We start from the raw sequence: 14,066 nt of genomic DNA, 5'->3' as shown, positions 1-14,066 counted from the left end.
GAAGGAACTCTGATTTTGAGCTGTGACATTGGGAGGCAGCAGGGCACAGGGAGATAGACCAGGGTCTTCATGATCCCAGATCTGCTGACTACCAGCTGGTAGGAGGCAGATATGTCTCTGAGCCTCAGTTTCCTAATCTATAAAATGGGAGTGAAAATCCCAGGACTGTTCTGAGGATTAAATGGAAGAAAACATGGAAAGCAACCAGCACCAGCAACTAGCTGGTCCATGGTAGGTTCTCGAAAAACACGTTCCCTAAATCATGTTTTTCTACTTGTACACAGTGTAACCTCAGTGAGTTGATATCAACTCTCTGAGCCTCAATTTCCTCACTCTTTCCACAATAGGCTGGTGGCGGACCTCCTACCCATCTTTTGACCGTCTCTTGGAAGGCTGGGAGGGTGAAGAACAAAACCAAAGATTCTCTTAAAAAGAAGGAAGCATCTTAGTTCAAATGCAGACATACCCAGTAAAGAAACCAAGGCCCAGCACGGGCAGTGTTCCGCCCCAGGTTACACCGGGCACAGCCTGGGATTAAACCCCATTTTCCCAGCCTAGAGCACGTTCCTCTCCACAGCTCAGCTCCTCCATCTCTGCCTTCTTTTGCACATGACTTTCTGGAGCCAGCATTGCTGGGTGTTGCTTCATTCCTGTCTCTGATCATTAGGGCAGGCTGCATGTCTGTCCGTCTCTGGGCGGCCACCAGCATGAGATTCACAGAAGTCCTTGGTAACAAGTCCTGAAAAGAGCCCCGTGTTAGTTCAAGTCCTGGCTCTGCCCCTTAGTAGCTGTGTGGCTTTTCGTAAGTGACAACCTCTCGGAGCCTCACTTTCTGCATCTAAGACGCACACCCACCTGAAGGCTTCTCAGGAGAATTAGAGGAGATGACTGTTAAGTGCCCAGCACAATGCCTACTGCTCTGTTAGTGTCTCCTCCTCCTCCTTGAGGCCTGGAGGTTTCCTCCCAACACCTTCTCATTGCTTCTTAAAAGAGAGAATTAGCACAGGATGCCCTTAATGCCTACCTCCCTTGCACTCGGCACATGGCTCTTAACCCCCCAGATTTCATTGCCCTGGATGCATCTTAGAAAGATGGCCTAGAATCATCTTTATGTAGATTGCTCACATCTCCCCACGGCTCTCCTCCTTGCCTCCCAGAGCCTGTCAGCCCTCTACAGCCCAGCTTAGGTCACGCCTCTTCCAGCAAACTCTCCCTGCCACCTGATCCATGCTGATCTTCCCTCCTCTGTGCTTCCACTCTTCGGGCCATATTTCTCATTAGGTGCTGCCAGTATTCCATCTCCCCTAGACTGGAGCCTAGTTACCGACATGCAAGAAAAACCTTGGAGCAGAATTGTTGAGTGAAGGTGACGTGGAGGTAGTCAAAGGGGTGTAAGATGCTGCGATTTCAAAGCTGAAAGAACTTTTGAAAGTCACCTGTTTCTACACCTCAATGTACCAATCCATACAGTTAAACCAAAGCCCAGAAAGGGCAAGTGACTTGCCCAAGGTCACACAGCAAATTTATTAAAGAAACGAACCGAGACCTGGATCCTAGTCCCTGATTTATCACTTACTGGTTATGTGAACTAGGACAAATTATTTCCTTCTTTTAGCCTCTCAAAGAAGGCTAATAACTTCTGTATAATGCTAATAACCTACGAATCTTTAAACAGTCCTGTAGTCATTTGCTAAGGTCTTGTTTGAAGGTCTCCTGTGAAGGCCCTTGTCTTAGTTTAGTAAGTTTAGTTAGTAAGATCTGGGGCCTATTGTAAGTAAGAAATCTCCTGGTGACATCTTAGGTGCTTTCAGAAGTGGTACCCGCAGATAGAAATTCTCAAACCCTGTGGTGTCTGATTCCTGAGATGGCCCTGTCCTGCAGAATATATAGGCCTGTGAACATGTATGGCAGCTTGCTCCTTAGTTTAAAGTGCAAGGGTATTCAAGCAAAGGTTATTCTATCCTTGGCTCTATTTCCAGCCACAGATTGAGCCTTGATCCCAGCCCAGACTGAGTCTCAACTCCAGCCACAGACTGAGCTCTAATCCTCAGACACTACTGTGGATCAAGCCCCATTTCCATTCCCACCTAGAGCCCTTAGCCAGGATGAGCCCCTGATCTGGTCACTGGCCAGTGCAGTCCCAGGCTGAGCCACCTGTGTGTATGACGTCAGTCACTTTGGGCACCCATCCCCACTTGTGTCTGTGGAATGAGAACCTGCACAGTTCCTTGACTCCCTCTCCAGTGCTCTTTCTCCTCTGTCAGCTCCTCTTCTTTGTGCTCTTCCCCTGGTGGCGCAGAGGTTAAAGCGTCTGCCTGCAATGTGGGAGACCTGGGTTCGATCCCTGGGTCAGGAAGATCCCCTGGAGAAGGAAATGGCAACCTACTCCAGTATTCTTGCCTGGAGAATCCCATGGACAGAGGAGCTTGGTGGGCTACAGTCCAGCTACAGTCCACGGGTCGCAAAGAGTCGAACTAGACTGAGCGACTTCACTTCACTTCACTCACTTTACTAACTGTACCCCCTCTCCTAACTCCCCCCGACCTCTGCTTTAAGGTGTACAGCTGCTTCTGTTTTTTCATCTCTCCCTCCATCCAATCCTGACTTCAGGAGAGAGTTGGTTATCAGGTAAAACCACCAGCTCGTCTACCTCCAAGGTTTATGTATACCATAGAAATCAAAGTTTTTGGCCCCAGGTGACAAAACCTTAGACCCAAGAGGCAGGGTGGGGGCAGGAAAGGAGCTTCTGTGCTATGACATGGTACAGATGGAATCAGAAGGTCAGGGCTCCGGTCCTGGCTCTGCCTCCAGTTCCAACTGTGACCCACAGCAGGTTGCCGTTGTCTGCCTTGACTTTTCCCAGCTGTAGAGCAATTCAGTGGGAGTCAAATAGATAATCTTTGAGGACCTTTCCAGCTTTAACATCTCATGATTCTAAGACCCAAAGATGCTATCGCCTTGGTTCAGGGTCCGCTCTGGCCTTTGGAAAAGGGAATTGGGGGAGTGTGGGTCTGCAGCCTGGTACCCTTGCCCTCCAGGGAGGAGTGGATAGACAGACATCCACTGAGAATCAGACACCAACAGAAAGGGCCTAGAGGGCCTGGGACAGAGGGTACAGAGGGCTGACGTCTGGCTGCAGTCAGATCCCTCTCTGCCTCTGTCTTGAGGTTCTGCACCTCTCTCTCCCACCAGTAGAGGTCTCTGTATCACTCACTCGCTTGCAGGCTGTTGAGCAGAGCTGGGCAGCAGCTGTGCAGTTGCTCCAGCTGTTGCACCTGTTCCAGGGCTGGCCTCTCAAGTTCCCCCAGCCGCCGGCCATGGCACCAGGCTCTGGGAGAGAGACTTTGAATCCCTTGGACTCCCAAAGAAGAGGACTGGCATGCGAGCAGTGCTGCTGGAAGGTGCAGTGCAGAGATCATTGCAGGCATCCCTCTGCCTCTGGGCAGGATGTCATCCCAGAGAAGCCTGTTTCATACTCTGTTACCCATACTTATAGTCAGGATTCTTCCTTTACCTCAGATAAATCCTTCTGTTTGCAATTTAAAGCCATTTCTTCTGATCCTGTCCCTTAGGGGATGGGCATTCCTATGAGAAGCCCCCACCTACCTGGATCTGAAGACACATTAGAGTTCATGCTGGAAAAAATCAATTATCTTAGACCAGGGTCAGGCTCTCTTTGGGACTGTGTCCACATCTGTAAAATATGGGATTGGACATAATCTCTCAATCCCTAACTTTCTAAGATTTTGTGTGTTAGTCATTCAGTTGTGTCCAACTCTGCGACCCCATGGTCTTAGCCTGCCAGGCTCCTCGGTCCATGGAACTCTCCAGGCAAGAATACTGGAGTGGGTTGCCATTTCCTTCTCCTTCTAAGATTTTCTGAACCTATAAATGTATTAATACATGTCCATGGAAGAAGAGAATGTAAATAGTTTATTCTCTACCCACTGACCCTTGCCAGGCAACTGAGCTGTCTTTCCTGGTTTGCTGACTCTCTCTTTTAAGGTCCTTCTATGCTCCTGAACATTTGTCATGTGCCAGATAAGAATTCAAGTTCACAGAAGCCAGGGTCCTTTCCCTAGACTGCACAGCTCATGCACTGAGGAGCCGAGGTTTTTACTTCTGATTCCCTTAGGAGGCCTCCCTCATTGAGTGCCAATACCCAGCACAGAGCTTATGTCTCAGAGAGGAGCAAGTTTGTTGGTGTGAAAGGGAACTATAAATAAATAAAGTACAGCATAGTGGGCATGAGGGAAGAGATGTGAACGTTCTCACATCCCCATGCAGGCTGGCTCACTCGGGTTTCCTGAGTTCTTGCAGGCTGGGGTCAGGCCAGCCACAGTTCCAGCCCCAGGTCTACCTGGTGCCCTTCTCTTGGTCTCATCCTGCCTGTTTTGCAGCCCAGAATATTCTTGTGTCTTTTCTGCCTCCTCTTGAAAGAATTCCCAGCAACACTACCCACTCCTGGCTACCCTTAAGAGATCTTAAGAGACCATGAGAGTCTCAAGGCAGACTGTGGGATGACCTTGGATGGGACAGCTTGGGAATTTGGACTTACATGTGAAGATCATGAAATCACTCAGCCTCATACCTTCCTGGGCTCCTGGCTATTTTGTACATAATGTTTGGTGAACAGTTTAGGAGTTCAGATGATGGGAGCTGGAAAGGGGAGGTCCAGGGCCAATTTCTGTTAGGCGGCAAGGTCAAAGTGCCCAAAGAGATTTGGCTCTTCTGTCACATGATTAAGTTCTCTTTTTGTTGAAGCAGGAAGTTTCCAAGATAAAGGACCAGCAATTGCCTCCTCCTCCAGAACCTTTCTTAACTCCATTCTTTCATCCCACATTCATTTACCAAGTGCTGATTCTGTGTAGGCTCTGCACAGAATACTGGGGATACAGAAATGAATGCCATTGGCCCTTGCTCTCAAGAGACTCACAGTTTACTAAGGAAGAGAAGTCCATTCAAAAAGTACTTCTAACCTAGTATGATGCAAATTGTGGCAGAGGGCTGAACTCAGTCTGTAGGACCGCCAGAAAGGACTGGCAAGTGGCCTGGGAGTTTGGGATGGCTTCACAGGATGGCATCGAAACAGGCTTTGGAGGATGAGGAGTTGGTCCAACATTGGAGATGGAGAATCACATTCCAGGTGAAGAAAGAGTATGCGTAAGGGTACACAAGCATGAAGGAGCGAGGGTAGGGGCGGGGTGGGGATGGGAAGAGTGAGAAATTTAGCGGGAGGATGTGAGGCTTAAAAAAGGGCCACCACAGAGAGTTCTGCTGGAAAAGCAGGTGGGAGCCTGCTCATCATAGGCTAGAGTGACATGATAACACTATGACAGATACCAGAGTCTGTCTGATAAACGTAGCTACCTTGAATTCAGATTAGGTCAACGAAGTTCAATCATCAGGCTAGGTAAAGAGATTCGGCTTTGCCCTGGCCAAGTGGGTGTTTCCTGCAGGGAGAGAAACTAGCCCCAGCACACCCCAGTCACCTTCAGGAGACTACATGGACCACAGTCACTACCACCCCTTTGCGTGCAACTTCTTCTCTGCCCGACTCCACCTTGTTAACTCCTTCAAGATCCAGTTCAGGCATCTGCTCAGGGAAGACTTCCCTGAAGATCCCATGCTTCCACTGTCAGAGCATTTGTCTGACTGCATGTATTATATCTATCTGTCTTCTTCATTAGGCTGTAAGCTCCTTGAGGGTGGGCACTATGTCCTGTTTAGGCATGTACCAGGTCCATGGGCATGTATAACTTGATATACAAAATGCTCAGTACATGAATAAAGGAACCAATGTTACTATTACTAATGATAATAAAACATCAAAATTAATGGTAACACTTACTGCCTATGTGCTAAGAACCCCACATTCACTTGGTTATTCAGGCCTGAAACTCCAGTCCCACCCTTGACTGCCCCTTCACCCTCTCCACCCTTATCAGTCTGTCTGAAAGCCTACCCACTGTACCTAGTAGGTAGTCCTCAAATCTGTATTTCTGTCCCCCAGCACTGCTTCTGCCTTGCTCCAGGTCAGTGTGATCTCAGAAGAGATGACTGTAACAACCTCCTGTGGTCTCTCTGCCTCCAATTTGAGATCTAGAATGTTTGACCTTAGTGGCAGGTACCATGATGTTCTGGGTACTTGGGGGCTGCCCATAGGATTCTTGGAGTAAAAAGAATACTATGAGAAACAGAAATTGTTAGGGTAATTTGGGGTCAGCAACAAGGTCTGCTTTTTCTCTCTTTGTTTTTAGCCTACCATTTGGCTGAACATCTAATATGTGGCAGGCATTAGTCATATTATATATGTTATTTGACTTAATTCTGCAATAACCCCCAAAAGGTCAAGATTATTACTCGACCATTTGACAAATATGGAAACTGGGGCCTGAAGTGTTTAAATAGCTTGTCTAAATGCAGGTCGCAAATAAAAGCCAAATTCAGTTGGAACCCCAGCCTATCTGACTCTGAAATCAGAGTTTCGGGACTATATACACACTGGGTGAGGGGTATGAGACCCGTCCCTGTTCTTCTCTGTCTCTCTAAAGACAGAGAACAGCTCTCTAGAACAGCTCTCTCTAGAACAGCTCCAATCATCCGCCTCAAGCAAAAACTTTCTCCACTAACGTCTTCCTGGATTAGACATCACTGCTGGGGGCCATTAACTCCTTAAGTCCCCTGAGAGAAGGAGCAATTGGTCCCCAAGTTGGAGAAAGAGATGATGGGTGGTCTGAGATGTGGTGGCGGGGTGCCAGGGCCGGAGTGGGAAGACCACAGAGGACCACAGAAAGGAGATGAGAAGGGAGGGAATGTGAGAAACAGACTTTGCTCCTTCTCTGTGTCTCTCAGGATCGGCTGCACTGGCTGCCTGGGCCTCATCCTGCCCTGTTTGGAGCCCCTGCAAGCCTAGGTGTACAGAACCATCAACATATCCTGAATCATGGAAGCTTGAAATGGTCAAATCTTAGAATCACAACATCATGCAGTTCTAGAAGCTTTGTTGTCTCATGATATGTAGGCTCTCAGAAACTTGGAATTCTCAAATCTTAAGTCTTAGAAACTTAGAACCTTAGAGTCTAAGAATGTTGACATCATGTATTCATAAACTATCTGTACAGAAAACCTGTGAAGATCAGAGTTCATGCCCACTCCTTATTTTGAAGATGGGCAAGTGAGGCCCAGAGAAGGGAAGCAAGAGTCTTCCTCAACATCACACAGTGAATTCATGGCATAAGGAGCTAGAGCCCCTTACCAGCCAAGTGCAAGGATGGGGCAAATGCCAGAGCTGCACGACGGAGGCAGCCTGCAGTCTTGCCAGGTCCTCCTCCTGCCTGGTTTTGGCGTGGCCTTGGGCACTCACCTCCCTAGAAAAAGAGGGAGCTCCAGGCAATGCCACCCTTCCTTGTGCTTCTCACCTTGGAGGGCGTGGTGGGGTGGGGATTGTGGCTCCTGGGGTTGACGGACAGTTTGCCAGGCCCCCCATATTCTTAGCTGCTGCCAGGTCCATCAGTGGGGGAAAGGGCCCCCTGGCCTGGGCATAGGCTGATACATTCTCTCTGTCTTCATGCTCTGAGCAGGCGAGGGGATGGAGTGGGGGTGCCAGCTGGCACGGGCCAGTCTGCAGGGCCGTCCCAGGGAAGATGGAACAGGATTTCTTCAACAGCAAGGCTAAGTCCTAAGGCTGCAGCAGTGTTGCAATTGCGCCCTTTCCTGGTCGGGGGAGGGGACTGAGGAAGAAAGACATTATTCAATCCTTGGAGAGTTGGGCTGGCTCTGACAAGCACCCCAGCTGGGCCTGTGTCCTGCCCTCTCTGCCAGCGGAGGCTGAGAGATAAACACAGCTCATTTGATACGGGCCAGCCGGGGCCTTGCTGGGAATGGGATCTGCTGTCTGATCCCCCCTCTACTTTGTGGGGTTGGGGAGCAGATGGGGCAAACCAAGCCATGGTCCCCAGTGGCCACCGAAACACAGACCCTAAGGGCATCATGGCCATGGCCTCAAATCCTTGTTCTGGGAAACCCAAGAGACACAACAGAAGCAGTGCAGGGAGCCGAGGAAGCTGATCTCAGCTTCTCACAAAGGCAGCTTTCTAAAGGTTAAGAATGGCCCTTAGCTCCTGTCCTCCATTCCAGCCCACCCTCAACGTGGAGGGGGAATTCCTGTCTCAAGGGCGAGCTGCTCCTGCTACTGAACTGCTTTCGATGCCCTGCGATCCTGCAGAGTTTAGGTGTCTAAGAGAATGATTCAGAAAGTGTGAGACTCTAGAAAGTGTGCAGGACGGAGGCATGGAGAGGAATATCTGGATTCTAGATTAATAGAGGACCAAGAAAAAAAAAAAAAAACTCCAGTACTTTGGCCACCTCATGCAAAGAGTTGACTCATTGGAAAAGACTCTGATGCTGGGAGGGATTGAGGGCAGGAGGAGAAGGGGACAACAGAGGATGAGATGGCTGGACGGTATCACCAACTCGATGGACATGAGTTTGAGTGAACTTCGGGAGTTGGTGATAGACAGGGAGGCCTGGCATGCTGCAATTCATGGGGTCGCAAAGAGTCGGACACGACTGAACAACTGAACTGAACTGAACTGAAGAAAAAAAATTGGGGAAAGGGGGATGGTGGCTAGTGGGGACAAGAAACCTCTAGGCCCTGAGTTTGAGCAAAAAACCATAGCAGGTGAGGTGAACTGAAGGGAAGTCTGCTTGGGAGTATGGGGTCCTGGGTTCAAATCAATAGCTGGGTGGCCTCAGGCAAGTCAACTTGGTCTTTGCAGCTCCTCAGTTTTCTCATCTAGTTTTCTTACAATTAACAATTGTAAGTAACAATCCCAATGACCCTGCAAAACTGCCTTATCCTCTTGAATCTAGAACAGATGATAATGTCCATCCAGCAGGGTCATTGTTACCATAATTGTCATAATTATAGCATTCAACTATGTGTCAGCAACTGGGCTAAGTGAGCGTTTTCCAAGCATTATCCAATTTAATTGTCAAAACATTGATGCTAATAAGATAAGTAATTTATATAAATAAAATATCATCGATAAACATTGGTTCCTTTCTCCAAATTTCAATCTCATTTAGTATGTCTTTATGGACACTTAGCTTGTGCTGGGCCTTCCAGATTCCCCCCTAAAAGAGCTTAGATTATTCTTTACGTAATGGAGAGTTTTTTGTAGAATGATAGCATCCCTTCTCTGTTGTAAAAATCACGAGGTACCTGTATGCAGGAGGGTTGGCAAGGGATAGGGCCAGAGGCAGAGCAGCAGGGCAAGGAGGCTTCAACCCCCAACATGGAGCCCTGACCTGGGGCTGGGTGCAGAGCTGGTGAGGGGTGAGGACACGAGATTCAGGACAGAGCCCCAAAGACTGGGCAACTGACTGGCTATGGAAAGACAGAGGGGTGGAGGTCTCAAGAAATCAGGATTGCAGGAGAGATACCTAACCCACATAAGGAAATAAACTATTTCAGTCATTCTTAAAAGCATTCCTCTACATATTGACAACATATCCGTTGTTTGTATCAGTTGTAAATCACTTGTAAATATCATTTGTAAATATCATTTGTAAATCATTACAAAAATAATCAATTGATGTGCAGTCACAGTACCACTGACCATTTTTAAGGATATTGTAAAAGTCAGTTTTGTAGCAACCTCTCACTGGGCAGCACTTTGTTTTCCTGATTCAAACACTTAACGATCAGAGCTCACTGAGGTATAGGGACACAGCATAGTATGAAAGCAGGAAAGCTGCTTTCAGTAGCTTTGTTTGAAAGATATATCACGTGGCCCAGAGTGTGTGTGTGTGTGTGTGTGTGTGTGTGTGTGTGTGCATAGGCAGGTAAGCAGCAGGGGGCAAGAGAAGGTGGTGCAGAGATGTGGTAAATAAACAAGCCAAATGGGACAAAGGAAAGGGAAGCAAGAGTGACTGTGAGAGTGGGAGCACTGCGCTGAGAGTCAAGAGGCTCTGGGGTCATCCTTGCTTGATGACTGACTTACTGTGTGTCCTAAGAGGTATAGTTTGGCCTTTCTGGGCCTCAGATGATTCATCTAATTATAATAACTAACATTTCTACCACAATTTAAATCTGTAAAAAGCATGTTCACTGCTTGACCCTCTAACCACTCTGTGAGAGAAGTGTCAAAGTTCGGAGAGGGCCAGTGACATGCCCAGAGTCACACAGCCAGGCAAGCTGATATTGAAACTCAGTCATTCTGGCCCCCTGACTAGGAGAGCGTGTCCTATGGATTCTCTTTTGCTTGAGTGTCCAAATGACATCCTTCCTAGAGCCAGAACGAAGGAGGGATGGAGCAGGGACTCCAGGCTGGAGCCTCCTGGGACTCACAAAGCACCGGTTGGTTTGCCAGGCCCAGACATGTTCTGCCTTTTCCATGGGAAGAGATACTCCCCCGGCGAGAGCTGGCACCCCTACCTGGAGCCTCAGGGTCTGATGTACTGCCTCCGCTGCACTTGCTCCGAGGTAGGTTCCTCTGGCCTCCTGTGACAGGTATGTCTGGGAGATGGAGGGAAAGAGGACAGCCTGACTTTGGAGTGGGGGGACTCTAGAACCAGGCCCCCATAGAATTGGGGTCTATCGGCAGCATCTGAGGGACTTGGGGCCACACCACTTCACTACTGAGTACTCAGGCATGGACATAGAGGCCTACTGTGGGCCTCCCAAGACAAATCACACAGTGGATCAGTGGCTGGACTGGGATGAGGACACGAACCTCCCCTCTCTCACCCAGCCTTCTTTCCTGCTGCCACCAGCCTCCTGTGCCTACACAGCAGAAGGCAGAGCTTCTACCATGTTGGCCCCTGGTCAAGCCTGATGCCAGTGGGAGCACAACCCCCCATCCCTGCCTCCCCTTGGTTTCTTAGCACATCTGAGGCCAATCAGCCTTTTCAAAAAGAACTTTGTGAAATATAGCCAAAAAACAAGAAGGAAACCATAACAGAAAATTCCAGACATATCATGCGGTCCAGTTGACCAAGTCCAAGTTTTGTGATCAGTGGAGCTAATTCATTTCTCCCTCCCTGGAGTTCACACATACACAGTTTCCTCACCCCAAGGGGCTGTAGCTGACATCCCCAAAATACACTCTGAATTCCTTCCTTCTTTCCATTATCATCACTTCCCCTAGTCTAAGCCACTTTCCTCTCTCACCTGGGCTGCTGTGTGAGCATTCTAGAGTCTCCCTGTACCCCTTTTCTCTTTTTAAAATATTTTTTGGTGTTGACCATTTTTAAGGTCTTTATCGAATTTGTTATAATATCGCTTCTATTTTAGGTTGTTTGGGTTTTTGGCTGTGAGGCATGTGCTATCTCAGCTCCCCCCTCCCCCCAGTTAGGGATCAGACTCGCACCCTGGCATTAAAGGCAAAATCTTAACTATTGGACTGTCAGGGAAATCCTCTTCCTGTACCCTTTCTAATCTGTCCACTGCATGGCAGCTCAAAGGATCTTTTCTGAACATAAAATTAATCATGTCATTCAGAAGCTCTTAAAACCCTTCAATAGCTTGTCATTGCACCTAAAGTAAAATTCAAATTGCCTACTGTGGGATCTACACCATCTGAACCATCTGATTTCTGCCTTGTTCTCCAACCTCATCTCCTACCTGCGCCAATGCTGCAAACTCATTCCAACTTGCTCCTCCACTCGGAATGTTCTTCCCCCAGATCTTCCCAGGAATGGTTCCTTCTCATCTCGCAGTGCACGACATAAAGTTACCTCCTTATGAGGCTTTCTGTACAGCCGTTTCTAAAATAGTCTAACCTTGTTAACGCAATCACGTTACCCTGTTTTATTCCTGTTATAAATTTAACATCTGACATGATCTGGTTCCTACTTGTTTATTTTTTATAGTCTGTCTCCCTCTCCGCTAGGATGGAAGCTCCGTGAGAGCAGAACTCTTGTCTCTTGCTCACTGTCCGCAGTGCAGAAGGGACGTGGCACCCAGTTGCCATGAAGTAAATATCGAGTGAATGAATGAGGCCCTGTTCCCTCCACCTGAGGCATTTCTGGCATCATGAAAAGTGCTCAGACCTACACAGTGCTCACCTGCTGTGTGTCTTAGGCAACCTCTCAGAGGCTCTTTTCTCATTTTGAAATTGTGAAAAATAATAATACCTACGAGAAGGCAATGGCAACCCACTCCAGTACTCTTGCCTGGAAAATCCCATGGACGGAGGAGCCTGGTAGGCTGCGGTCCATGGGGTTGCTAAGAGTCTGATACAACTGAGAGACTTCACTTTCACTTTTCACTTTCATGCATTGGAGAAGGAAATGGCAACCCACTCCAGTGTTCTTGCCTGGAGAATCCCAGGGACGGGGGAGCCTGGTGGGCTGCCGTCTATGGGGCCGAGCAGAGTTGGACACGACTGAAGCGACTTAGCAGCAGCAGCAGCAGGGTTGTTGAGAGAATGCAGTGAGATAATACATTTCTATATAACATAATGCCCCTAGTTGCCATTCAATAAATGCCCCTAATTATTCAAGGCCCATTTATTTTAGAGAGCCTATGATAGAGATGCTAAAATGTTTGAATTTATGAGTTACACTGCAGTGGTTAGATTTTTATGATTTTGCAACTGTACTCCTTATACTCACAAAATTTGTCTTGTAAAACCTGTTTTGGGGGGCAAGCTTGATAAAATCATTACCCCTCACCGATACACCTTAAAGTTACATATTTGAAATCATCAGAACCACTTGAATGCTTCCTCCATGAAAGCTGTATCTTCAGTAGCTGGAATAGTACCTATACAAAATAGCTGCTTAATAAGCAGTTTTTATATAAATAAATAGAACCTCATTTTCTTCGATTAAAACAGAATAATGACTTTAAAATAAATAAATAAATAAATGGCCCTAGTAGCCATTCAATAAATGGTAGCTATGATTTTCCTGAGAGGTGCCCTTTGACTGCAAGGCCTCATGCCTTGCCCCCACCGCCGCCCCCGCCACCTTTTGCGCCCTAGCCTGTTTCTACCTTACTTCCTGCTGCATCTTACTCATAATCTCCATTCCTTGAAACCTTCAAGGCCGGAATCAAGAGACGGATTCTAACTCTTCAGGTACCAAAGTTCCTTGCATTCTATCCTAGTTTCTCATCTGAAGGGCTCCATTCATGCTCTGGAGGTTTATCCAGCACCCCTGGGTCCCAGGCCTCAAGAAGACCACTTTTAGAGCTCAGACAGATTCTGTGGACTCTAGGATGCCCTTTAGCACTGATTAATCCTTGTGATCACCTCTGGCCATCTTAGGAAGCAGTGGCCCCAGAAGGACTAGGGCCTGGTCCAGGGTTCTCCATGGAGCAGGAAGCTCCTTTGGTAGAAGTGTTTTAGGGCCTCTCAGGTGGGCCAAGGGTCTGGAATCTCACTCGGCAACTTCAAAGTTTAAACAAAGCTGACTCCAGTTGACCAAGAAAGAGACTATCTCTCCCTCCCCTGCTGGTTCTCATTCATTCACTCATTCAGACTTCAGCAGGCACTCGCTTGAAGCAAGGCCCCGTGCTCACAATTCAGAGATGAACAGAAGGAGGCTTGGTCGTTGTTCTGCTGAACAGAAGAGACAGATGTACTGTTACAACCCAGGGCAACACCTCTTAGAGCAGAAGGGGGAGGAAGGTTTGGGCACCTGAGACAGGCTGACAAACTGCCCGAGAAAACCTCCCGGGGTGGCCTCTCCCCCCAGCTCCTCCATGTCTGCCCACTGTCCTGTGCATGTTTCTCTGTCCCTTCTCTCTCCTTTGCTGTATTTGAAAAAGCCTAAGAACTTCAGGCCCTTCCTCTGGTTCCAGTCCCAAGGCCGTGTGTGGGATCACTCACACCTCCCAGAGACTTAGGGAGCAGATCACAGAGCCCTGAGTCTTCTCCACTTCCCTGTCACCTGCCTTCATGAGTCACAGTCCTCCATTAGCCACGAGGCTCAGATCCAGAGGTAGAAGAACAAAGCCTTGGAGTTAAGACAGCACAGTCAAGATCAATGTTGAGGGACTAATCTGGCAGTCCAGTGGTTAAGACTTTGCCTTGCAATGTAGGGGGTGTGGGTTC

At 48.1% G+C, this 14,066-nt stretch overlaps 1 protein-coding gene across 3 annotated transcripts in view; it reads left to right on the top strand.

The window, feature by feature from the left end:
* CHRDL2 (chordin like 2) overlaps window positions 1–14,066 on the top strand; it is a 33,956-nt gene that overhangs the window by 1,205 nt on the left and 18,685 nt on the right. For 2 of the 3 annotated variants that reach the window (XM_086340797.1, XM_086340795.1), the window contains exon 2: window positions 10,377–10,489. In XM_086340797.1, coding sequence (XP_086196923.1) covers window positions 10,377–10,489 — 113 coding nt within the window. Of the gene's footprint in view, window positions 1–7,200; window positions 7,393–8,139; window positions 8,178–10,376; window positions 10,490–14,066 lie in introns of those variants that run through there. The other variant, XM_086340798.1, reaches the window with a different exon arrangement.

Source organism: Bos grunniens, chromosome 15 (assembly GCF_055505025.1).
Source record: "Bos grunniens cultivar Pamir isolate PY7600 chromosome 15, Bosgru_T2T1.0, whole genome shotgun sequence".
NCBI lineage: Eukaryota > Metazoa > Chordata > Mammalia > Artiodactyla > Bovidae > Bos > Bos grunniens.
Note: the sequence above shows the minus strand (reverse complement) of the source record. Positions and strands in the feature narration are given on the sequence as shown.